The sequence below is a fragment of the Chaetura pelagica genome, unplaced genomic scaffold (genome assembly GCF_000747805.2).
Source record: "Chaetura pelagica isolate M959 unplaced genomic scaffold, ChaPel_1.0 scaffold432, whole genome shotgun sequence".
In the NCBI taxonomy this organism is placed as follows: Eukaryota; Metazoa; Chordata; class Aves; order Apodiformes; family Apodidae; genus Chaetura; species Chaetura pelagica.
Window position 1 is genome coordinate 437,445 of NW_009952358.1, and position 27,732 is coordinate 465,176.

The window sequence follows — 27,732 nt, forward strand, 5'->3', positions numbered from 1 at the left end:
ATTTGCTTTTGAATACACGTTTTTGTTCTGGTATCCTCCTAGAAGCTCCCACATAAAGTTAGCACATCATCTTAGTGTAGAAAATTCACTGTATGTTGATCTGTGAGTATCAACAATTTGATTACAAACTATGACTGCACCATTACTCCTTCAAGCAAGTGAAGTACAGCACTGGTTGGAAAAAAATATCTAAAAAAACCCAAAATTTACTCTTCATTGTTTTGTACATGATAAGCTGACAATAATAAAAGATTCCTTTTTGTTTTACGTAATATTTTCTGCAAGGATTCTCAGAACTCTAAAATTAGTTTTCATTTTATTGTAGTTTCTTTATTCTGATCTACAATGCATAGTAACTATTGCCTTTTATATGCAGGCCTCATTTTGAGAGGCCAAAGCCAGACTGAATCCTGATCCCTTATGGCTCATTTGCATATGAAGTCAAAGGCATTTCATATTCTATTTCTCAGGGTGTTTATAAGTAGGATTTTAGTCACTACCAACAACAGGAGTAAAATGTAAATTAATGAACTTCCGTTCTAATAGGCTATGATTTAAAAGCTTACCAACTGAACTGTTTTTTATAGTATTGCACTTAACTTCAGTGTTAAACTGACAGGTGAAGCATGCACAGAATTAGCTTTACAACGACATTTCAATTTAAAAAGCAATAAATAAAATGCAGGATCTCCAAAAAAATAAAAAGGCCAGTAGGTTTAGTCCACATTTCTCCCACTATAATCCAGATTGCATCACCTGAAATAGGCCTGGACAGTCTTTGGATACAAACTGCATAGTTCTTTCAACATAACACACTAGCCATAACAATATGAGAAGCAATTAAAGCTTTCTACAGTAGTTCCATAAACTGAAAGACAGTACCCTTGAGTATATGTCTCCATTAGCTTAAAAGGATTGGTTATCTTTGCTCAAGAGAGCTTCAGAAGTTAGACACCATTATTCTGTGACTACCTATTGTATTATCTCTACTGTGTTACTTTACAGAGGAGTTGAGTCCTTTTAAAAAATGTTTATTAACCCTGACCACGACGTGGAGACTTCCTGCTCCTAAACCACTAAGTTGGCTCCTAAAATTCAGGAACTCGTCATTGCAGTGACAAGTTGCATAAGTCTTTAGCAGAGTCTCTAATCATCTGTTCCACCTTGGGATTTCCAGCTCCACTGGTTGCCAGCTCCTTGTCAATAAGGCCCAGGTTGTGCAGGTTGAGGATGGAATCGGCAATAATCCGCGCTGTCCTCTTCTGGTAGCCTCCAGATGTCACCATCAGGATGGGGATCCTGCGGCTCCTGGCAGCCTTGAACACCACTTCATCTCTCTTCACAATCCCCTGCAAGTTTACAAGTTAGCAAAAAGAAGTTCTATTGATATGGTATTTTAGTATTTTACCCTATGGTTTACGGGTTTACAGGAGGGGCTCTTCGATAGGTGAATAAGCCTTTCATTTTACAACCACAGAATCCTAGAATGGTTTAGGTTGGGACTTTCACAACCATCTAGATCCAACCCCTTGCATGAGCAGGGGCACCTCCCACTAGACCAGGTTGCTCTGAGCCTCATTCAACTGTACTTTGCTACAGCACTGAACAGAGCAGCTGAGCATTGTTAGCTTCCTAGAGTGCTGGGACTCGTTACTAAGTTCTTAAGGGTGCTCACAGCCTCCTCTAAAGTTGTTTTTTTTAAATTAAAATAATCAGTGGACCCTTATTTCTAATTAACATTAAATCTAACAGTATCTCTTGTGCTAAACAACAGAAAATAAACACCCACACAACAGTGACAAGAAATAGGGGAAGTCAGACACTATTAGAAGGACCTACGAGTTACAGGATATTGGTTCCTATCAATCTATCAAGATCATCAAGAGCTGAGCTGCAAACACTGCAAATCAGAAATAGTTGTTCAGAAGTAGGAAACAGCACTGCCTCTGCAGGCCACAGGTGTTAGACACAACCATTTGAAGACATTTATACTTGCTTTATACAGAAATTAGCTCACACTATAGGAATAAAAAAAGAAATAATTAGCTCACAAAACAGGAATGTAAAAAAATAATTTCCAAGTCCTGTTAGCAGGTTTATCTGAATAATCATAGAAAAAACCAACAAACTGCAAATCAAAAATCCTTGACTTAGTTTTAGAGGACACAGCAGATAGAAGTCTGCAGTTAATACTAAAAGGATCTGTGGCCGAACAAAATATAAGTCATGGTAAATCCATAAAAAAGGAAAAGAAACTCTAAATAATTTCTTACTAGTAGACAAGGGTATGGAACTGAAAAAAACACAACAAAAACCAGGAAGTGATGACCAAGAGGTACTTGTGCTGTCGTTGAAAACATACAACAGAAGACTTCAAGTCTCTTGGTGTTCAAAGAAAATTCAGAAATAAATGAGAACACAACTAAAAATTTACTTTTGTGGAAAAAGGAAAAGCAGAGTTCTGGAGGCACATAGGAGGCATAAATTATCCATTACAACTCCTCAAAAAAGTATAAAAAACACTAACAACATAATAGACAACAGCTTACAATGGATAGTTCAAAATGTAAATAACTGCTAAAGCTGGAGAAGGGGAAAGGTATTAAAATGCAATGAACTACAAAAAATTTAGAAAGCATCAGCAAAATCTTTAGAACAAATGAATGTGCACTAGTCAGACTGGTTAGAGGAAGACTAAACACATCAAGAAAAATTACCCTGCTGTTAAAATAAAATTAGACCACAAAAAAATGGTAAAAGGAAAAGAACAAAATTCAAATGTAGTTGAAAAAATATTTTGTAAAGCCATACAACAATGATGGGTTTTATATCATTTGACACAGCCCTGTAAAAGAACAATGGGCGTAAGGAATAATAACTTAAATATAAGGCCAAGGAAATTGAAGGATTATATTAGGAACAGATCTTTAAAGGAAATAACAGAATTGCAGAATGAGCTGTAGGTCCTTTGGGAACCCCCACTGGATGCAGCAAGCATTCTACCACCCAAGAACTGGAAGCAGTCACTACATTCATGGGAGCCTAACTGCCTCATCCCTCCTCCAGCATCTCTAGTGCCTCAGCCTGGAAAAACTGAGGGGAAAACACAGGGGCTTATGCCAGCATTTGTGTGTTACCAGGAAAGAAACACAACAACAAAGAATGACAGCCTGATACAGTCCCACTCACACACACAGATACAAAGGACTTACCTGCTGCACTTCAAGTTTGTGGCTACAGCCTCAAGCACCAAAAAACTACCACTTACAGCACTCAGAGGAGACATAACTGTGAGTAGAATTAACACTGCAGCAAGATTTTAAAACAGGAGACTGGATTAATGAACCTTGAAGACATGAGTTATCCAGGCACAATGCCTTCAGTTTTGGCATTCCCAGTAGCCTGGGATTTCATGCCTGGTTGAACACGTCATTCATGTACTGAAGCCAACAAGATGAGACAGACAAGAAATGCTGCCTTCAGTTCAGAGAACAGAGGCATGAGCTACAGAAGCCTCTTCTCAGGCACCTGAGCACTGGCTGCACAGAGAAATGGCACTCCCTGCCTTCCATCTCTACTGTGACCAGAAGACTCATTTCACTTTTCTTTCCCCATCCTTGCATTTTGTCCCTTTCCAAAATACCCTACACAGCACCAAACAAGCTACAGGAACTCATTTCTCTTGGCAATTAACACCGGTCCTTCTCAAATGGCAGAGAAAAAATATTCGAAAAGACACATCTTAAAAGTATTCTCTGTCTACCACTAACTTCCATTTCTCTCTGTGGTCACTGCTTTCCACCAAATGAGATCTCACATCTCAGGTTCTATCCTCTCCAAGGTCAAAACGAAACAAGTCCAAGCCCCACAGCTCTTCATTTCTCCATAGAAGCTTTTACATTGCCAAGGACACAAAACCTGGAGATTCAGAGCAGCTCCCAAGTCCTTCCACCTTGAGTCCATCAAGGACTTTGTAGGCAGTCAGCAATAAAAAGGCTTCTCAGTGACAGAGATGGTAAGAATAAGGAAATACATAAGGGAGCCAATAAAATCCAGCAAGAAACTAGAGTACTGGGCAAGAGGAGGCATTTAAGAACTAAAATACTGCAAAACAGAATGAAATCTGAACAGATCAAGTGATGGCTCAATTAGAGGGGAATCAGAGGGCTTACAAATCAAGAAAGTATGTTTTTGTATTGAACTGCTGGACACTAAAAGAGAAACAAATGTAAGAACAGGAAAGAGAAGGAACCAAGGAACTGTCAGAGAAGGAATCATGAAGGGAGGAAAAACAAGATTTCTACATTTTTGTTTACTTTCAGAAAATGGGAGGTGAAGACTCCAATGAAACTATACAGAAGAAATAAAAATGTAAATCTGGCACCAATCTGGCAAGAGAAGGTAAACTGAACTGAAAAAGGATAATGATACTTCCATATAAAAGATGAGAAAGGCAAAAAAACCTGTTAATTTGTTAACAATACACAGGCTAAACAAAATTTCTAGAACTAGAAGAGAATAGCAATTTAAAACTCCTGGGAGTGCTACAGAGGAAATTAAGTATAAACTACCTAGGGGGGGCAGGCGACAAGAAAAATGTATCACCAAGTGGGTTATGTGAGGGGAAAAGCAACAAAAATAATTAACCAAACAGGAAAAATAGGAGTCAGGTCGAGTGTGAAGATCATGCCCCTGTGGTTACTGTCTGGATGTCCAAAATCAGTACAGTTTCCCATGATGAATGATACTGGAACAGGCACCCAAAGAAGAAAAGCGGAGGCAGGATGAAACAACGAAAAAGCAGATGGTGAAAGAGCAAGTTTCTGTGTGTATCCATATCAGGGAAACGCTCTGGTTTCATGGAAAGTTTGCACCTTACTATCCACCTAAAACTGCCACCAGTCACTCTCAGAAGTGGCTTCAGTATCTGTTGAGGAGTGATAGTCTGTAGATATTTTAGTACAATACCTGAGGAGAAATAGCAAGTCCTCCCAAGGGGTCGCCATCCAGAATGTCTGTCCCAGCATTATAAACAATGATGTCAGGTTTTAATTCATTTAAAGCTCCTTCCACGTGAGTATGTACCTTCTGAAGATACTCTGTGTCCTCTGTACCCCACTCTAATTCCACCTTGCGTTTTATGGCACCTAAAAAAAGAAAGTGTTTCAATGAGACTGAACAAACAAAGCACTGCTTTGAAAGAAAAGGCAAGATTTAGGGAAATGAGAAAGTAACATTTCTGGAAATGTTGTAAACACACTAGATTTTAACACAACGTTGAAATAAAGAAAATTATTCAACTGCTTTTTCCCAGAAAATGTAAACAAAATGACCTTGAAAAAAAAAATCCATTGAGGAGAGAAAATTAGATGCAGGGTGGGGGGAATAAATCTGAGACACAAGCAGAAAATGTCACTGAAAAGCAGCTGATCTACATGCCCATTTACCAAAGAAATCATAAAGAAAATTATTAACTTAAAATTAACATAAACAAAGCATATGGGAAAGAAAACACTGAATAGCTCTTGCAGAGAACCAGTCTGGAAAAAAACTATGATAAATATCACTGAGACAAATTATTGAGATGTTTTATTTTTATCACAACACTCCAAACTTAACAGCAAGGGATCGTGAATTTATGTGAACTGCTTTATGAATGTGTAACAAGATTCAGCTTTGCCCCAAGCATTTTCAATTTGATGTTCTTACCCTGTAATCCTACCAGGAGAGCAAATATCTATTCTTAATTTAAATCAAATTATTTCTAATGCTCCTAATAAAGCATTAGAAGAGGAAAATTGAGAGGGCAGAGGAAAGAAACCCAAGGCTAGGCAGCCTAGCTTTGGGTGTTTTTACACAGTTTGAACTCAAAATCTGAATTAATCAAAACCATGTCAGAAGAGTTTCAAGGCCTTCTGCCCCACCACACCTTGTGTCTTTAATTAAATGACTTGGAGTCTTAAGTGTGGATTCATCACCTACCATGTGTGTATAAATGCATTCAAGACAGAATGAAATTTATTCCTGTAATTTTTTTCTGCTTTCATGTTTTCTCAATATTAGTGTTTTTCCTTCATTCATTTTATTGAATGAACATTACTGCCACAGATTTTTGTTTGATATTTTTCCTGAACTCTTTTCTTATTGTTACATAAATGTACAATAAGACTGCACAGGTGTGCTCTTCTGAACAGCACTCAGAGCCTCTTCAGGGTAAAGAATTCACTAGTTGAAGGGAGCTTCAGAGACAGAGGAAAACACATGAGTATGGGGAACAAAGAAGTATTGTTCTGATTAAACCATTCAAGAGTTGAGAGTACAGTGAATAAGATTCAATGTCTCTGCAGGTCTCTTGCCTTCATCTCCCCCACAAAACACACAATTACAATGATTTGTTATTACCCAGAACAGGGACTGGTTATGGACACAGTGAGGGATCTGTAGGTTAGACTGAACACACCTGACAGCCTTTTGTCCACCTCTTGCTAACTGGTGAATAGACTTTGCAATCAGGTTAAATGACACTCAGCTCAACAGCAACACTTTTTTTAAAGCCTGAACTTTGAGTTTCAGCTGTCAGCTTTTTATGCTTACTCTTCAGGGCACTAGTCCTCTTCCCCATCCATCTTCCCCTTTCCCTTCTAATCCTCTGTGTGATTCCAAACTACTTCCCTCCAGGAAGTCAGTATGCTTAGGGCCAAGCATTAGGGAGTAGTTAGCTAGAGGTTTGAGTTTTTTTCCTTATGAAGTGCATAGGGCAAGAAAAATGTACAGAACAGACTCCTGTAACAAAACATGAAGAAAATTAGCAAGAAGTCCAGGGAGACAGTAAGAATTTACTCGAAGGATTCAAACTCCCAGGTCCAAGCCCCAACCTCCTTTCAGAAAGATGTCCTCTCTGATCTCACCTTCTCCTGGCCCCCTAGCACGAGAAAGCTGAAAGGGTGAAGTCCTGTGGAGACACCCTCACTTTGGCTGCAGCCTCAGCAGAAAGGGAAGGGTGGTATTTCCAGCTTCCCAGAAGAGGGGTCAGTATTTCAGATTTACTAACAAGGGCTTACTCTGCTTTGCTCTTAATCCATGTGTTCAAAACTTTGCAATTTGATATATGAATAAAGAGATGGTTTCCTTAAAATAAATACACTACAACTTTCAAAATCTTTACTAGCTAAAAAAAAAAGAAGCACAATGCACTGAACCTAATTCTTGCCAAGAATCCAAATAAAGCAGGCTTTTCAGAATGACAAGGCCATTGAAGACACTCAACAGCAGAACATCTCCCCCATCATGCAGTTAACGAATTAAGCCTGTAATAAATGACAGTGTAACAGAATCAAAGATCAAATAAATTTTGTGCATTTGCATTCCAATTTAACCATTATCAAAAGCCCACTAATTAATTGTGACAGGTCAGCAAACAATAGGCACATCACAGCAGGGAAAAACAAACAACAACAACGAGAACAAAAACCCAACCACCAGCTCTTAACATTCCTATGACTTCCTTTTGCTTCCAACTATTTTCACATTCAGATGCATCTTGTTTTCTAGATGCTTATAAAAAGTTCTATTGGAAAGGAAAAAACTAGGTATGTTATAACTTCTGAGAGAGCATGAAACCTTTTTGCACAGTATTAGCTAGTCCTGTGTGAATCCTTTTATTAATCTAGTGTAAAGGAAAGATTAAATTCTAAAATACCTTCAAACCAAAAGGATTATTTATCTAATTGTTCATTCTTCTCCTGGCATGAGCTTTTGAATGAACTGCTAAACAAAGGCCACCCAATACCTCCCCTCTTTCAGTCCACAAATTAATTCCTGAGGGAAAACACCACAGTATTAACCCTACTATGATATATCAGTGATCACCGAAAATTGTTATGTTCAATGTGAAATAATAAAAAAATCCAGTTAACATTGTTGCAAGGAAACTTAGCAGTAAATGAAGAAGTTATTTAACAACACAGTAGGTGTCATATTTTGGAATAAGAATTTCAATTACACTTACGTTTAGCAAATCCATCCCCTGGGTAAATGTGTCTGTTGTATGCATCCATAATGTACACCCTATGATCATCCATAAAGTCCCTCTCATGGCCATTTCCCTGAAGGAAATTAACAGTTAGCTATTCCTGGCACACTAACACAGAACTAAATAATCTGCAAAATCTAAAGTAACTAACACTAAAAAGATCTAGTATTTCAAACTCCTATGTCATTCTCTTATTTATAGTCTTGAAGGTTATTTTGAGGTGTAGAGATTTGAGGGCTTTGGCAGTATCTGTTTGAAGACTGCAGGTATTTTCAAAATCAACATCCTTCTATCTCTGTGAAGGTAACTAAAATGAATCTCATTGCACATATAAGAAAAATAAATTAAAAGTAGAAGTTTATTGCCTTCAGCAGCATCCCAAAAGCTATTGTAACCACCAAATATCTCTCTCGTCTTTTAATTGTGTAAAAAAAGTCACTTTCAGCTGCTGTAGGGATACTTATTCTTACACAAAGATCAATAGATAAATAAACAACAGATTACAGTTTGGTATTAATTCAAGCCTTGGTGAGATAAGTAATCCCTGAAAAAATTACAAACACTAAAATCCAAAAGCTTAACACCAGAGATTCATTTAAAAAACCTGTAATGAGTGCAAAAATTGATGTTCAAGAGAAAACTCAATCTGAATATTTCCTTCTCCCACATTTCTGAATTTAAATACTATTCCTTTTGCTCTCATTTAGACTTTCTTCACCTAGCATAAAAAGAACCTTTGCACAGCAATCACTAAGATATTCTTGGTAATATCATTGCATTATCCAAGTCCCCAGGCCTGACCCCCAAAAGAATTTCATGTCATCTATAAAAACAGACATTTCCATAGATATGTAACTGAGCTACAGAAGATACAACTTATGTCTCTGGACAGTTGAGCTATTTCTGACCCAACTTGCCCTGCTGCAAAACAAGTAAACAAAACCAAACAACACACACACACAAAAAAAAAAGAGAGAAATAATCACTGGTTAAAGCTGGTCAATGTGTGTGGAAAAAGGAACAAGAAGCACCAGAGCTGCATTTCTTTATGCTAAACAATGGGAATTCCTATTTATTTCTTCAGCACCTTTGGTCCACAAACAATTCCTGAGCAGTAAATGTAGGAACAAGAGCCTCTGGGTGAACTACTTTCTTTACCAAAGGTGCAACTTGCCAATGCACCAAGAATTGGAACACTTACAAGATGAGAATATCTGCATTCTTACAAAGGATCTGCTGAGCTACCACTTCACACAGCTCATTCCCCAAGAAGGGAAGATTTAGTGTGCAGGCTGGGATTGCCAGCATGATACCTGAAAATCAAAACACATTCCAAGAAGTCTTGAAAAACTAAAACAAAGAACACCCAAAAAAACCACAAAAAAATCCCTACCCTGACAGAGATGGCTGAGAGAATCATCAATGCAGAACGTTTTTCTAGGCATAGTCTATGTCCTTATTTCATGGCAATTTCAGGATGCCTGAATTGCAGGATAAGAGAAATGAGAGAAGATGGAAAACTTGCAGCCATTAGGCTTCCTCACAGCCATGGGGCTACTTAGAAATGGTTTCTTTACACAAAAATAATTATCTTCAGTGCTTTCAATGGGTGCATTAACTGCTTTTCTAGAAATACTTTTTCCCTCCTCTTAGGATTTCTTTTGGAAATCTTACCCAAGATGAGATTTGTTCTCAGTACCCACAGTAAATCACTCTACCAGGTGAAGAGTGATGTACTCTTTCCTGAAGCCAGGCTTTCCATGGAAACACTGAAAGACAAATTCATCCCCTCCAAAGGCTGCTGCAGCCATCACACTCACTGAACTAACCATCATTCTGTTTCAAGAGATTCTTGTTTCTTCTGGGATACTGACCTACTCTGGAGCCTGTTAAGCCTCACATCTGTATGTAACTCAAAAATATTTTTACATCTAGCCACATGATGGAGCTACAATTCAGTTTAATTCTATTAAACTGGCATAACAGCCTTTTGAACCATAAAATAATGACTAAACTGTTCCCAGTTTCCATCATTTTGATTAACTCTGTATTCTGTGAGTTGACAGTTTTTACTACTAATGGAAAACAGTGGTATTTGTCACACACTTGTATTTCGAGCTAAACATCTGCAGCACTGAATACAGGGAAGCTACTCACCTGATGAGCATCCAGATCAATAATTGTGGCTTTAGACACCCCTGGCACTCTTTCAAATAAGAACTGGATAGACAAGAAAAGAAAAAGATGGAGAAAGTGATGAAGTTAGGTGACACTAACTGGAGGTGGTGCTTGCAGAGTGTATCACTGCTCTGACCTGAACGTAGCATGAGTCTTAATTTCATTCACCAAATAAACAGCTAGATTATTCTAATACACTTAATTGCAAAAGCTCTACTTATTCCACATACAACATGCATTTCAGAATCAGCTGTGCAGGTATCTGCCTACCTGTAAAGAAAGTTGGTGGAGGGAAGAAGGATTTCTACTCCTCTTTTTCCTACCAAGTACCAGACACAACATAGGATCAAAGATGTGCCTCCCTACAGCATCCCACACTAACTTGTAAAGAGGACTCCAGAAATGGGGCACAATTAAGTACCACACTGGACCCAGGGTAATAAATCCTGTGGCAGTAACCCTGGCTCTCCCCAGGTGAGCCAGCACATCTCTGCATCCCACAGCAGCCAGCCTCCAAGGGACAGGCCCAGATGGAGATTACCTGGGGATATGAAGCTGATTATGACATTGGTGCTGTCAGAGGCTGGGGTGGAACCAGTGACAGCAGGGTAAAAGCAACAGCAACAACTGTGGGCTGGGACTAGGTGAAGCAAGAGCTGGTCCCAGACATGGAGGAGCCAACTCCATAAGAGACATGAAACAGTACAAGTGAGGCTCATCAGCAGGGAGGGAGAAACACCACACTGTGATGGCATCCAACTGCACAAGCATTCATTATTCACTAGGGGGGTGGTGAGACAGTGGCCTAGGTTGCCCAGGGAAGCTGTGGCTGCCCCATCCCCAGAAGCATTCAAGGCCAGGCTGGATGGGGCTTGGAGCAACCTGGTCTGGTGGGAGGTCCACGCACGGGGCTTAGATCTAGGTGGTCTTTTAGGTGCCTTCCAACCCAAACCATTCTATATGATTCTATGAAAATCCACCATTTAGCAAAGGCTGCTGTAGGGACTGTATGCATTGAAGTCACTTTTAGTAACAGAATTCTATTCCATGTCTGTGAATAAAAAAATATTTACCAATTCTTTGAGCCTGAACTTTGACAAGTTGCCTTCTGTAATACAGACACAGTAAAACCCAATGATGTTGTACAAACTGTCACCCGCTATAATTTCTCAATCTGTACTTTAATGATGGGGAAAATATAACACTGTGGATTACTTTTCTGCAAATTACCACGTACAGAAATTAGGATGTTATGTCATACAGTGTGCTGCAATCATTAAGTGGTTTTTTATGTTTGATTATTACTGATACTTTATAAATACTCTAGTGTACAAATATACCGCAGCACATTTGATAAAAATAAGCCCTAATTGCAGAAGGCTCTTGCTTCAGCCTTTCAACAGCTAAATACCAAATATAGTCATTCCCTTTCAGTGATTATTTTGGTGACATTCACATTTTTATTCATGAATTTGAACCACTCTGTGCAGTGTGTAAGTGCAGTTGATATAGAGAGAGGATTTCTGCCTCTGCATCCATCTTGATTGTAACCACTGAAACTCAAGGAATTTCAGGTTCAACTGCAAAGGCTAGGATAATGAGCAGTGAGGATATTAAAAGATTTGTTTTTAAATTATTAATTTTTTTTGCAAGAAGATGCTATTAATACAACTGTAGTGGTTCATATTTACATACATCATTCTGACCCCTGCAGCTCTTCCCTTCCACTCAACAATCCTGCACACGTTCCATTCTGCAGCATCAAGCACCACACCACTTCCCCATTCCTACCTTTCTATAGATGCCTCTATTTCCTCCTATTCAGATGTAAATTAGTGCTCATCAATTTATGTGGATTTTTTTCCATTTGCAAAATTGTAGAAAATACCATTTAAGAGTACTTCTTACCTTTATAGCCAGAGTGATATCAGCATATGCACAAAATCCTCCACCTTTGTCACTTGAACAGTGATGAAAACCACCTCCTAAACATAAAAATGTTGGAGATTAGAAGCTAGATAGGAAGGAACATTGATGCTCTTTGCAAAGAGACAGAGATCACTTACATGTCAGGCACTTTCTTTAGCAAATTCCGTGCCTAGAGCTGTTAAACCCCTACCTAGCAACACAAAATATCTCACTGGGTTTCTGTAATTATCTTATATATGGCCAACCAGATCATCAGGCAAAGGACCTGCAGGTGCCCAAATTGAAGGGAATTGTCCCTTTCATCTAGCAACCATCCACACATCTGAGAAATGTACACTGTAACACACAGTGGAAAGTTCAGGTCCCCCAGGCATGTTGGAGTTGTCTAATTGTCATCGTGGGGCAGGTGGAAAGCTCTTTTCCAGGCTGAGCACCAGGTCAAACAATACCACACCAAGAACTATGGTGTCAGCATGCACAGGTCTGCAAACACGAAGGCTAGAAGAAACTTCAAGAACTCCTATTGAAAACACAAACATATGTGCTCCTTACATGAAAAATGTCCTTGGACCTCCCCCTCTGTTTACTAAGAAACCTGCTACAAATATCTAAGCAAGAAACTGAGCAAGATCACTTTATGTATCAGTAAATACAGCAGGCTTTGGGGCTTGTTGCTTAATACACATTTTTAATAGTAGATATTCCCTTTGTAGAAGATGTGTGAAAGAAAGAACAGAAAAATCCCAGAATTGCTGAGATTTATGAAGCCACACCTTGCACAACACACAGTATTGCTTCAGTAGTTTACTGGTTTGCATTGCTATGGGCTGTGAGCAGGAGAGCAGATTTATAGTCACTATATTCTTCATCATTTGTTCATTCAAATCTTCTTCAAGAAAAACTGCACAGTCAAAACCAGACACTAACTGGTACAGCCCTGCTCCCCAGTCTGCCCACCAACCCCTCAGTTTGGTAAAACATAAATTAGCTCTATGAAAGTGAATCTACAAAAGTTAGTTCATAATTTAATGAAATCAAATATTTTACTGACATATATTGAAATATTTACATTTTTCCTTAATTTTTTCACACTGGTTCAATCCAAACACTTTTCCATATATATATATAATATCCAGTTATTTATTTTCTTACCAATAATTACTGTATTTAATGGTAAAACTGCAATAAAGGTAATAGCAGCAGATGAGGAAAAAAATCTACTATTTTTTTCCATATTTTTTTCCTCCTTTAGAGGTGATTTTAGTTAAACACAAGCCAGTTACTTTCTGTTATCAAGAACAGAGTAGACATGCTAAATGAAAATAATGGCTTCAAATGCACCATCTCAAGGATCATTTATTGCCCCACACTTGTACTTACCCACATTGATTGCCCAGCCTCTGTCCACAGCAAGTTTTCCTGCCTTAAGGAAATGACAGTGAGAACTTCATGAATGGATGAGGCAAAGGTTCAGCACTGTCTGCTTCCACCCCTAATGCAACCCTTGGCACTGGGACATGCCCACTGAATTTTTGGATGTCTTACTATTGCAGGTCATTCTGAATCAGATCTCTGAATACGAATCACACAAAACTATCCTCAGCATAACTAGCTGACAAAAATATATGCTCTCTTATCTGTATTTCATTCTCTGGCAGTTGATCAGATCTAAAACTCACTGTGCTTTGCAGAGATGAACACAGACCCCCCTCAGGCAAATGACAAAGGGAAAGTACCAATGTTGGTAACAGGAAAAAATTAGCAATAATCTCCTATATCCTTCCTCTTCATGTAGAAATAGGAGACACATGAGCTCAAAACTCTGAAAATAGAGATGCACATAGCTTCAGCTGGGGGCTGGGGCAGAAATGTGCTAATGTATTAAGTGTCCTGGGACTTTTGTTTTTAAAATGATATCATATGCACAGTATAGGATATTACTACTCTTTTCCCCTCCAAAACAGAAATACTGTCCCTGTACCTCTCCTTTGAACTCAAATGACATTCAGGGAAAGTATTGACAGACAGGAGATAGACAGGGCTCAAATTATGACATTTTAATAGAAAAAAATTATTATTTTGGCCAGGAAGAGTTAAGTAAGTATGTAAGTTCAGTATTCCTTAAATGTCATGTTTTTAAAAAAGAAGATATTACCATTTATAATTTAAAAAAAAAAAAAAAAAAGATCAAATAACATTACACATCATGTACAAAAGGAGGTTTGAATATTTGAGAATTCTTATTCACCAATATTTATATCTGAACAGTTCTAATTTAGCATTAAGAAAACTACTGGGAAGGTAAACATTGTCCTGTTACGAACACACTCACTTCCACAAATTAGATCTTCATAAAAGATTGTAGTTTCTGAACTATAAAACCCATTAAGGCACAGAGAAAGCACATTACCTCTGATTTAGCATACTTCCTAGGGATTCCTCACCAAAACCCAATCTTCCTATATTGCTAAAAATCATTAAGTAGTACAGAAACTCAACAGGAATTTCCATGACAAACAGGACCACCAGGAATAGCTGGAGACTGTCTGTACTTCTGCTGTGTGCTGTACAAATGTTATTGTCTGATGAATCAAAACTGCATTTGAATTACACACCTATTTCCCCATAATGAATGGTAAAAAGGTAAACATAACCACATATGTCATCAAGTTCAATGCAAAGGCTACCAGTGACGCCACCTGTACTTCAGGGGACATGATACAAAGATCTAACTGACAATTAGTGGCTGTCTCTTCTCCATGACCACATTTATAACTAGTGAACACACATTTATGAAATAAAGGTAACACAAGCACAATTAAAATAATCACAAATCATATAAAAGTATTGGCTAGTTAGAAATACAGTGAAATAGATTTCTGTCAAGACCCTCAAGAAATATCTACAGCAGAATATTAGGAAACCCTAGAATCTTTCCAGCTATTTTTATCTTATGCCATGTCCTTCAGCCCTCATGACTACTGTACAAAAAGGCAACGGGGCTACGGGAAGAGAAGGCCCTGGATGTTCCTGTTCTGGTCTGCCAAGGCCTGTCTAAAACCCCCACCTCAATAATCACAGCTGATTACAGGAAGAAACAAGAGGGGAGAACTGACCAGGAGTCTGCAGTGATGATGAAGGACTACATGGAGACTACAAGGGAGCTGCTACTTTGTGAGTGACAACCAGGAATCCAGAATTCTCCCTCTACACTACTACCCAGTGTATAACATATGGGTGGGTTTTTTTAATAATTAAAAAAAAAAAAAAAGTGAAACTACCCCCAACCTTCCCAGCAGTCCACTGAAAGCACGATGAGTACAGAGCTATCAGGAAAACCAGTTTGTGACTATTTCCAGCTCCTCCTGGTAAACTGCCAGGAGACAGTGTTCCAGTGTTTGCATTAGGGGGATGCACAGTGTTCCACTTCTATCATCTCTGCTTGTGCCAGTTAACACCTACTCAAGAAGGCAGCACTTGGTTATCTAGCTTATTACTATAGTCCAGTAAGTCTAAAGGTTTATACAGAATCTAGCATATTCTTTCCAAACTCATCCACATACACTTACTTTGTCCTTAAAGGTTAGTTTAACCTTCTCAATAGTTTATCTGGTTCTCTCACACTTGCTCAGACATTCAGACTTGAATAAAAGCATCAGACATGGCTGCACTACTCAAACACTTCCACGTATTTCCTTAGCTCACTGTTCCTTGAATAACATGCACATCCAAGAAGACAGAGTAACACAAGAAAATTAAAACAGAATTAGGAAATGGGGTTTAAGAAGTGAGAACAATAGTTGAAGAAACAGAGTCTCAGGTGGGCAAGATACATCCAACTTTTATTTTGTAAGAGAAAGCCATTTATCACTCAGGTCTGAATAAAACCAGACTCAGCAGCCTGCAAGGATACCTAAATACAGCAAAAGTCACAGGACTTGCTCTTATCCTAATGATTTAGCAAGAAATCACTGGCCATTTTCATTTAACAGCTCAGAGAAATAAGCAGCAATTAACTTGCTTCACACACAATTTCAGCATCAGGGAAATGACTTTTTGCTCTTTCCCTCTATCTCCACATTCAAAAACTTACTGGAAATCTTTCTTTGCTGCTTCTCTGTTATGATCGCAACTCTCACCTTTTCCTCTAGTAACAAACAAGATTTTTCTGGTCACCTGCATATTTATGTCAACACATTTTTCAACCAGTCTGAGTACTTCAAGTATTGTGCAGAGTTAACTGGACACAAACCATGCTGCCCTACATTACTCTACTGCATTCCCTGTTACAAATTTCAAAAAGCACCAGTTCGTAACACAGTTCAAACATAATGACACACTCAAACTTTTTTAAGATTTCCAGACTTAAATATCTAAGTCCAGGATTTTGAGTATTACAGAGGGAGTCAAGATTACATGCTTAGACCAATTAAATTGCACTGGTAAAAGATATTCCTGAACCTTAACAGTAGCTGTTCAAACACAGTGACAAGCTGTCCAATTAATTCCATTCCTTTCTCTACTACCTATTGGTAACAAGTAACTGGCAGAGAGTTACTTTTACATACACACTTGCAAATCCAGCATCTGGATGGGCCACAGATTTAACAAAGTACTCAAATAATGAAAGAAACTGACATATATTTTTTTTCTGATTAAAAAAAATCAGGCACTGAGTAGATCTATCATTTAAAAAGTAAATACAACAGAAAAGCAGGATATTTCATCTTGCCTTAAAAATCTGGTAACAACTGGCTCTCTGTTTTCATTTCATATAGCAACACCCAAGAAGGATGAGACTTACTAGTGCTCAGATCCTCTGAGTTTACAACTTTGAGAACTGTTTCACCAAAACCAAACCCTTGGGCTCACTCCCATCATTCTCCTAGGTCAGACTCACAGATCTAACACATTTCATCACTCCTGAAAACCATACTGCACTACCTTTTATGCACTAGTCATAGAAGAGCTCTTCCTATTATTTAAGTCTTTAATGAATTCTTGATATATTCACAAAGGTAAGCACTCAAAAACAAGAAATCTTGATTCCAGTGCAGATATTACCAAGTACCCACATTTCTGTTTAGGGAAAGCTACCAATTAGCTTACTTCTGAAAACAATACCATTACTTCATCATTCATTTATGGCTTCCCAGTATCTCCCACTCAATATCTAGTGGTTGCAATAAATCCTATTCTCATATCTGGCACAAATGTACTCTGAAAGGTTTGCCAATTGTTCAATAACTAGCATCAAATAGATAGAGAAAAAGCAATATGGGCTTCTGTGCTTTATACACACACCTACTGCAACTTCAGGAATGTGTAGCTAAAATGCAGCAAAGATTCATTTGTACCATAATATTAATGATTTCAGATAGGACTATTTATCTCTTTATGTAACTGTTACAGCTCAGTGTGTGTGAAGAGAGGTCAGGACTGCTACCATCTTCTCCCAGCACCATGTTGCACAGTCCCTGAACTCTGGCTCTAATATGACAAGGCAATGATAAAAAGGGCACAAAAGGTTCTGTGAATTACTGGTTTACCATTATGAAGGCATCTTTTCCTCAACACATGGTTTAAGTAAACCATTCCTGGCTCCAGCTATTACATGTTCTCTTTCCTTCTACTTCCTCAACATCTCACAATGGCAGTTCTCAGGCAAAATCACATGTCTGGCAACACTTGCACTGCTCTTCTGATCAGACCACTCATTTAACTAATTAGAAAACAATTCTGCTGAAGAAAAACAGGCTCGCTCTCACTTGAGTCCAGCTGGGCTGCTCATGTGATATTTACAACACAAGTAGGTAAACTAACATTAATCATTAAAATGAGCAAGGTGATATGATTTTTAACTTTAAACACCTATCTAGTCTTTAGACCAACCAAACCATGCACCTCTTCCCATGCAGGACCAAGGCCATTTGGTAAATAGATGCTTTAAAAAATACTTTCTGTATTAACAATTTTGAAACCTCCCTGAAAGGGAACTTGCTTACATTTAAACACTATTCAAAACTAACTTGGTTTCTGTATGTGCTATAAGTCCTGTCACATCTATCAGCTTGCTCAGGTTGCCCTGCACTGACTCCCTTCACTTCTGCAAACTATGGACCATAAAACCAGTTATGTCCTTCACCTTGGCAGTGTCTAGTAAGTGACATACTTTGCTCATGATTAGGGCTGTATATTAATTCACATCCTTCTACAGGGCTCCAGACTGAGTTCTGCAAAACATGAAAACTCACACTTTTATATATACTCAAACTCTCATTCATGTATACTAGTTTGAATATGATAGAAGTGAATCAAGAGCACCTTACCATTATTGTTCCTCCTGTCTGGGTTCGTAGAGGTTTCAAAACTTTCCTCTGAACAAGGAAATTGGGAAGAAAGGCAACTGGTGGGATTTCTGTGATCGTAGCCACAACAAATGACCACTACAAGGAGGGGAAAAGAAAATTTCAATTCATATAGCCTGTCTTAATTATGGCATTTAGATCTCTCCTCAGTGGCTATTTACCAGAAAGGAGCTCACAGGTCCTTAGAGAGATTTTAAATAATTTTAGACTAAGCTAACTGCAACAGTCCTTATTAGTAACCACCAACTAGGTTCATCCTCAAGCTGTTAATTATGAGAATCATCACTTTCAATCACCATCACCAGGTTTTTCACAATTTAGTATCAAATTGTAATACACCAGCAATTAGTCAGCCCACTAGTAATTCAGAAAATCTAATATCCCTGGTATTGGAAGGAAGACTTGTAGGATGTCCTTCAGCAGTATTAATAGTAAGCTACACTTGATACATTGTTCAAACCTAAAATAACTTTTCCGCTTCAAGTCAAAAGAATATACCAAGGAGAAAGGAAAAACAAACAACTCAACTAAGAAGTTCAAGTACTTAAGTGAACACAAAGTGTAAATTTTACCATGGAAAACTGATTAAAATTTATACAGCATATTAAACACTTCTGGAACATGTTTCAAGGAAACATTTCGTTAAAAAGCTGTATCATCAAGAATATGATTTGAAGGTTAGCACACAAAATTTATGCAATATGTAAATGCTGTTTTTGCAAACACATATAGATTACTTCAAAGAACTTCCACTAATGTTGCAGTGATAACAGTCCAAAATATACTTCAAAGTCTAAGTCACAAGAAGGACTATACCTCTTCATCCAATAGCAAAACATTCAGGCACCAAGATTTACAGATTTGACACCTTGTACAAAGGTTCTGAATAGATCTGATTTTATTAAATATTAGGAAATTTAACTAGTGGTCAATTTTAACCAAAGACAATGACATGACAATCTCAGGGTCACTCTGATACTAAGAAAAAAAAAGAACAAACAAACAAACAAAAACCCAAAACACACACAAAACCCCCCACCTTAGGCTACTTTGGCTTCCAAGTAGCATTGGGTGGGGCAGGGAGGTAGCATTATTCTTAAAATTCTTAAGTACTAATTATATTTTGTTGATTTTAAGCTTACCACTTTTATATTTGTAAGAGATTAATCTGTTACCATACTATCAGCTCTCCATCAAAGTGCTTTAATTATTTTGTAACACAGTCAATCTTGATAAAAGTTCCACTGCAAGATATTTTAGCACTTAAACAAGCGTGGTATAAAACACTAGATTCAATCCTGTTGTTCTAAAAAAAAAAGGAATTGAAAAGGTCACATTTCACAGAATCACACAGAATCACAGAAGGGGTTGGAAGGGACCTGGAAAGCTCACCCAGTCCAACTCCCCTGCCAGAGCAGGGGCACCCAGAGCACATCACACAGGAACGTGGCCAGGGGGGTTGGAATGTCTCCAGAGAAGGAGACTCCACAGCCTCTCTGGGCAGCCTGGCCCAGGGCTCTGTCACTCATCTAGATATGACAAATTTTGATATCAAATGTGAACAAAGACCACAACATTTAAGAAAGTTTTAAAACCACAGTTAAAAAATGTAATCTCAACAGGAAGCAGTGGGAGCAATAGACTCAAATCACCACATCTGTTGCTGCAGATTTGTGAGTGAACACAAGAAATGCACACGTGGTACGAGCAGAGAGCGAGCAAAGCTCTCTTGGCAGCTGAGGACACTTCCAGAACAGTGCCAAAGACTTTCACTGCTTCAGACTTAGTCCTTCACTGTTTTTATGTAACTCCTAACACATGGGGGAAAGTCATTTGACTGTGAGGAAAGTCTTAAGTTTTGAGAACGCAGATACAGGCTAATGAAAATGCTTCTAAAAATCACCACTTTTTCATATTGTAAAAATAACTTTGAATGAAGACTACATTGTGTTGCCTTTTGTGTTATGCATTCATTGCATTCCACCATTTTTAAATAGCCAACAATACTTCGAAAACAGGCAATTTTGTTCTCTAATATCTAAATTTAAATTGCATTTAAATCTTTGATAAGGTTCTGGAGCTAGTCCCAGCTTCAAGGGAAAATTAAAATTCACAGACCTACAAATCCAACACCAAGTAACTAACATGGTTTTATATTTAGAAGCTTGCTAGGGACAAAGCTATTTGAGTCCATTTTCAATACATACAGTATGTTTCTAGTTTGAATTAACATATGATAAGATCATAAAGAAAAGGAGGAAGCTTGCAGTTTCCACAGAAGGTAAAGATCGAGGTATGACTGCACTATTTTCACTAGGAATAAGACACCAAGCTGGGAAAAACTGATGATAACCAGGTCATACACCCAAGAAAACCACACAGCCACACAACTTTAGTGCATCAGTCTCCCAACTGAAGAACTGGAAATGAATATTAAAGGAAAGACAAATCACTGTACACCAAATGCTGCTTCACTCTCAAGAGGTTTAATACATGTTTTTGCTACAAAGAATGCCCTGCAGCAGCACAGGGTGGTATAAATACTGAAACCTGTCAAACCTCGTTCCCTGTGACTAAGCATCCTTGTTCAGTGTTTTCTCCAAACATACTTAAATATCATTACCTTTAGAATAACCTTTTTACATATTTCTGCAGACCTTTACCTAACACATTACATGAAAAATGAATTTGTTCCCCTTCACCTAACTTATCTGCTCTTATGACTTTGAAATTAACATTTCACAACAAAACACCACTCGCCTTCCTAAATTTTTCACCAAGCAAGTTTGTAAAAATTAAGCAAGGAGAAAACACAAAGTAGGAAGTGAAGAGAGACAACAGATGACAGCAAAGGAACTGCTTGAGTTTAGGAACTGGGCAGGGGAATTTTAAGCACTTCTGAAGGTGCCCATTTCATCCAAACCAAAACCACAGGTTTTCAGCTGCCAACTCACCTGTGGTCACTAGCACAACACACGTGGCCCAAGATGCACTCTGTGCTGGTTTATCTGAACATCTAAAATAGCCACAAGTGTCACAGGCTGAATTGATTCTTTTGAGCCTGCTCCTACTGCCTTCATTCCCCAGAGACCTGCTCCCTTCCCCCGGCATGCTGCCCACAGAACCATGTCACAGGGAGGCAGGTACCCCTGGGTTTCATGCCAGATGCACTCACACAGCCAGGGAAGAGCCACAACACACAAGCACTTGAGCACCAAACAATCCCTATAATCAAATCAACCCACTTTTCCCTAGGCATAAAAATTCACATTTCTAATAAAGTGACCAACTTTTTATTTTTTAAACCAACATGATTTGCAAATATATAAAACAGATCAAACAAAACGTGCAGCTCCAATGGGTTGATCACCTGCTTCAGATGACTTTCAGACAAGACCATCTTGCATTCCCCTGGGGCACAAGCATTAGCCCCATCATATGCATTTCAATACTCACTCACAGACCCTCTCACATAGATGGAAATGGTTCAAGGGAAAGACTTGGTCTGCACCTGGCTCTAGCCTTGCTGCCTATTGCCTTGCAAAATTCCAGAATGCTGCTGTGCAGGAAATTCATTATTTTACATAACACTAGAAACAGGCAGTAAGTGGAAAAGTACAGCAAGCAAATTAGTCCAGTCATTACCTTAAAGATGCAAATTCTTTCAAGGAATAACAGAGGGAACCAACTCAATTGAAAAGGCCAAGTTTTTTTGTAAGGACTAGTCATGTTACCTCCAGCATGGAAACAGGGAGACCCTTCCTTCCAACACAGAAGTGATTTTCAATACTGTTTGATCTATTGTGTACACACCATTTTGTTTTATTTCAACCAGCCTCCAGTCAGCTTCTTCAGCTGCTGCCAAGACACCCACCATCACCTCCTCTCACAACTCTATGGAATTTCCTACCGAATTCATGCCCAAATTTTAAATGAAGAATTACTCAAGTGATCCATTATTTTAAGACAGCTAGGCATTCCCAGAAACACAAGCACCTTTGTAGTCTTCAGAGCTGATCTAACAGAAAACTGTCATTTTTTGGTAGATCTGTATTTATCTGGATTTTAAAAAAAAGCACAGACTTTTGATAAGGCAATACAGAGGATACCCAGAGTCTTCTCATGTCCACCCATGTTATTTTGCATTTGCAACACTAATCTTTGCTGTTTGGCAGGAATTTGCTGGCATGGCCAATACAACTTCTTCCCGTTCCTACACGTGAAGGAAACACTCTCTCAAGGAGAATAAGAGAGACAGGTAATCACACCTGAATGCACACGACAGGACTGGTTCTGAACACCAAGACACCAGGTATACACACAATTCCCTGTGAAGCCATCCTGTAGGTGCTAAAAATATTATGGTATTCCAGACTGAGCTAGGCACATTATAGCCTGCTTCAAAGAAGTGACTCAGTAAAAAGAGGTGGGTGGTTCTCAGGAATTAAAAGCCCAGTATCAAGAATAGATGTAAATAAGATCAAATCTAACAATGTATGAAATGGCATGCAATTTTACAGCACAGAATGAAGAAGAGAGAACTCAAGAAAGGAGTAAGAGTGAAAAAAGTTCACACAAATAATAGATTCCTTACACAGAAAAAGAAAACATTCCAGAAATAGCAATACAAGGACTCTCACTGTGGAAGGGCAAAGATGACTCAAAATAACTTTTAAAATTATGAAACAGATTATTTCTAATGCAAATCCCTCCTCTGCCCTCCAACCAGAGAGCTGAAAATTAAAAGCAGTACCACCTGCACTCATGTTCCACCTACAGATGACTGAATATATTCAGAAACAAAGATTTTACACATTTGTGTTTTAAAGTTACAGTCAAGTTTAACAAATAGAGGTTTCACTTAGAAATACCCAAGAAAGGCTCTTTATCCCCTGTTGAATATATAGTCCTCTGTGAGCTGGTATTGGAAACCTTCACACACAGGTAACATGCAAGGTTGTGCCTCTACATTGACCTTTCAACTCTCTCCATATTCCACTGATAAAGGCAGTGTCAAAGTCTGAAGCCAATATTTCCCCCTGCAACAGACTGAGAACAGCATCCCTACATGGATGCTCTTTTGAGATTACACAAAACCCAAACCCATCAAGCAATCCTTGAATTCAAAAACATTTTAAAGAGTACTCCATTTTAGTGCTCTCCAATGTACTTTCAATTTCAGACCATATTTGACTAGACTAAAACAAAACTTACACATCCTGATACTAAAGAGGGTATTGGAATATACTGCATCTCACACATGAACACTTTCCTTATTTTCATTTGACTTTGTTGAAATACCATTTCAGGACACCTATATAACATGGTAAACCCTCTTTCCCCTCTATGAATTCCCTTCTACTTCTCTGTTTTTCTTTCAGTATTACCAAAGAGTATGTCAAATAAAAAATAGACAATTCTATAATCTGTAGAAGTTGATTCTATGATAAATCTAGACACTAATGCTAGACAATTTAATTGAAAAACACATTAATAAGTACAGCACCTTTAACTTATTAAGGTAGCGCCTTGTGTGAACAACCAAGAGATCTTCATCAGTAGCTTCCCGTGCCTGTACAATCAAGTCATCTGCAATTAGTTTTTCTTCTGAAACAGGAGAGAAATAACAATTGGCATTTTATACCATCACTTAACTTCCCATATCCCAACCTGTCAAAGAGGTTACTTTGACCTTGATGTAGTAACTTCCTCTGTAATGTAAATCACTACAACAACTTTTGTTTACTCAATGTTCACAGATTTTCCAAATACATCCCCATCAGACAGCTAAGCTATTAAGTTGGTGGGTATATGATAAATATTGTTTAGAGAAAGCTTTCAGAGTGCAATCACAATAACTTCTTGCTTAAACTAAAAGACAAGACAGATGGTGACAGAGGATGGACAGACACAACAGTACCCTTACAGTCTAGGGCTTGATACCCTGGGGAACTTTTGGTGCTCACACCATCAAATATTCACCACTCTTTCACATGCTTTAAGAAATTCCATGTTTGATTTTAGTATTTTGTTCCCTGTATCAGAGGGGAGTAAAAAAACCCCACAAAATTCAATATAATTGTTTGGATGTTTATGGAAGCAAATGTTTATGCTTGACTCAGATATTTCTGTCACGACCCTACCTCCACTTCATTTCAGGAAACACCAATGACCAGCTATTAATTCCTCCCCTTAGAGACCAAAAGATGGATAATTTTAAAACTCAGTTTTATAAGAGCAAGCTACAAAATATGAGTCCAGGGTTTCAGAATGTGATCAAAGATAATGCTTTTGAATGTATTCATCTGGATATACTTGCCAGAAAGTACAAGTTAGGATCAACAGAAAAAGCCAAGCGGTGCAGAAAAACAACACTGCTTCACAGATGATCACTACAAGCAACAAATATAAGGCCCCATGCTGATCTTCCCAGGCAAATTTTGATATTTAGTTGTTGCACAGCTGAAGTCTTTTAAGACTGCACCTTCTCTGTAATTTATACTTAGAGGAGCAAGAAAACAACTCACAACATGAGAGACTTTATTCTAAAGGTACACAAGAACAGCACCTGCAACAATATTTTTTTTGGCAAGCTTCTGTTGCTCCTGAGTGAGGCCTGAGGAACATTTCATTCAGGCATTGGTGGCAGACAGAAAGCCAGCCTGCCAACAGCTTCCTTGTGAGGAAGGAGAAGGTAAATGTAGAAAGATTTTCACTGGTGATTTTCCAGAAGATGACAGGGAAGAGCAGGGATCAGCTGTTGCCAGGAGTTGCTGCAGAGCCACAGAAAACCAGGTGTGTCCTGGGGTGTCCTGTGGCTTCTTCCTCCTTTACAAAGCAAGAAAAGTAAACTGGCCCGGAAAAAATAATTTTCTGTGAAAGCCTGAGACTAAAGAGAGGACACCTCATACAGAAAAGAACTAGAGGAAAAGACTTCACACAGAGAAGAACAGCAGAAGTTTTAATGAATTAAGAAAATGGCCATGGTGGCACCCAACACTTTGAAATAATTAGGGCTGTAAGAAGGAAGATCCAAAACTCAGCTACTAAGCTGCTCAGACTGCCATGACCTCTCAAACACAATGGACAGAGGCTCAGCAATTTCATCCACCAGCTCCCTCAGGACCCATGGGTGAATCCCATTAGGTCCCCTTGATGTATCCTTCATGTATACTCTTGATGTATTTCTGCCTATATCTTCCAATTTGTTTAAACAACAATAGTAAGCACCATCACAAGTTCTACCACTCACCAGAAGAGTCTCAAAGCTCCTTCCAAACATTATCAGAAGAATATCATGAGGTTGACAAAAAATGGATTTTTAACAAGAAGTGCTGATCTTTCAGCCTGAAAAGCACCATTTGCCAGCAGACTGTCTGCAGTTTCAGTGGAGTAACTAAGTTACATCTCACAGCAAGCAGGTGATTAACACCTGTAGTTTCACAAGCCACGAGGAATGCCCTAGTTCCTGTTACACCAGGTGTAAAGCAATGGAAGCACAAAGCTATATGAAGCCAGACACAGTTCTCCCAAACTGCAATTCAGGTCTTGCAGCTAATGTGGGAGGATTTCCATTCAGTGCTACAGAACTGAAGTCTGTGTTCTGTGTTAGTTCCAGGCTTGGTGCTCTAAGGAAAGGAGAAACCAGAACTACAAACAGCAGCTATCCTCAAGAGGGAACACTGCTTTTATGCCTTCATCTCCAACTGAAAGTGTCTGAATATCAAGACACAGCACAATGAGTGACATCCACAAGGCTCCATTCAGCAGTCTGCACCTAACTTGTGCTAGGCTGAAAGTCAAAATTCTGGTGCCTGCTTCAGATGTGGAAACAGTGTTCAAACATCCCACATGAACATTCCTCATAAAGGCCAAGCAATTAAATTCCACTCACTTCATGCTTTCATTCAAACTGCAAAGACCAGAAATACTTAAGATGGTCTATGTTTCTCCTTGCTCCTTTTTACTGTCTTGTAATGCTCTGGGCCAATATGAAGTAAACCAATTACTCTAACTAGTATCATTCACACCTCTGCAGAGAGCATATAACTTAATGGAGCTTGAATTTTCAATCACATTTCATGAGTTTCATGCTGCACAGACACCATGACTGAGACAAAACCAAAACTGTGGGTTTATTAAGTCAAGTGTTTGCTCTAACACTAGAGTTTCACCTTATAAGTATGTCATAGGCAACATCTTCAACAATGTGCACCACATCCAGTCACCTCAGAAATCCTACAATCAATTTAACTGGCTAAGATTTAATCCATAAATAGAAAAAAAACACTGAACTACTCCAAATATGACTACAGATCATAGCTTAAATCTACACAATGAGCAAGGAAGATGTAAAGTCACCATTATATTGCCAGTTACTCACATAAATCTGTGCTAACTACATCATTTCTATCAACTTTTGTGCAAGCAGTCTAAGAGGCACCTTCTGTTATTTTTACCTTTCAAGAAATTGATTACTTTTCCCCATTTCCCTGCATCAAATGGATGCAGCTTCTCAAGTCCCACGAAAGTGATGTTGTAGTCTGGAGAATACACAATAGGCCAGCATGCTGAGGGGGGATCCACGTACAGCTCAGTCCTGTGAGGCCTTGAAAAGTAAAAACCAACCCAGTCACCATCCTTAGCAACAACCTGCAAAGCTCAAAGTTTTTCACTGAAACACCAAATCACAAATGAGAGTCCTTTTAATAACTAGCTTTACATTAGGAATGATTCCTGAAGATGCTACTTCCCACTGTTACTGAAGGAAAAACTTTGTTGTTCAGCAGTAGGGTCAGAGAGAGAAACACCCCTCACTTCAAATCAGCACAGCTAAACTCTTAAATTAACCAGCAATGGGGGGAAAAAAGGATAACTGAAAAATACATGCTAATGAAATAGGCAAGTTCATTGCAGACATTATTTAATAGAAACATTTGCTTCTTTCCCCTTGTCTTTCCAAGCTCATTAAGCACCTTTAGCTTACAAGCTTTAACAGACAACTAAATCTTCAACAAACACGTCTAGACTCACATTTTAAAGCCTGTGTGAAAACACAATTGACACAAATCGAAACCACACTGCTCCTATACACGGTGCTTCTAACAACACAAGGGTCCTTGCCTACCAGCACCAGATCATGTTGTGAGCAGCCGGGCAGAGTGAGGAGGCCTGGCTTTGTATCTGTGTAGCACACAAACACAGGACGCACCTTCAGCTCTAGAT

The 27,732-nt window shown here is 38.6% G+C and overlaps 1 protein-coding gene across 1 annotated transcript; it reads right to left on the reverse strand.

Moving 5' to 3' along the window:
* Nucleotides 1–1,002: 1,002 nt before the first annotated feature.
* Nucleotides 1,003–27,111, reverse strand: HDAC11 (histone deacetylase 11). Its single transcript, XM_010007867.1, has 9 exons — nucleotides 26,967–27,111; nucleotides 24,014–24,114; nucleotides 18,469–18,585; nucleotides 13,520–13,562; nucleotides 12,119–12,195; nucleotides 10,190–10,252; nucleotides 8,009–8,105; nucleotides 4,969–5,147; nucleotides 1,003–1,349 (listed from the first exon to the last, which is right to left on the reverse strand). Exons 3-9 carry the CDS (start codon nucleotides 18,469–18,471, stop codon nucleotides 1,107–1,109), a joined length of 705 nt encoding a protein of 234 aa, XP_010006169.1. The 5' UTR covers nucleotides 18,472–18,585; nucleotides 24,014–24,114; nucleotides 26,967–27,111; the 3' UTR covers nucleotides 1,003–1,106.
* Nucleotides 27,112–27,732: the final 621 nt, after the last annotated feature.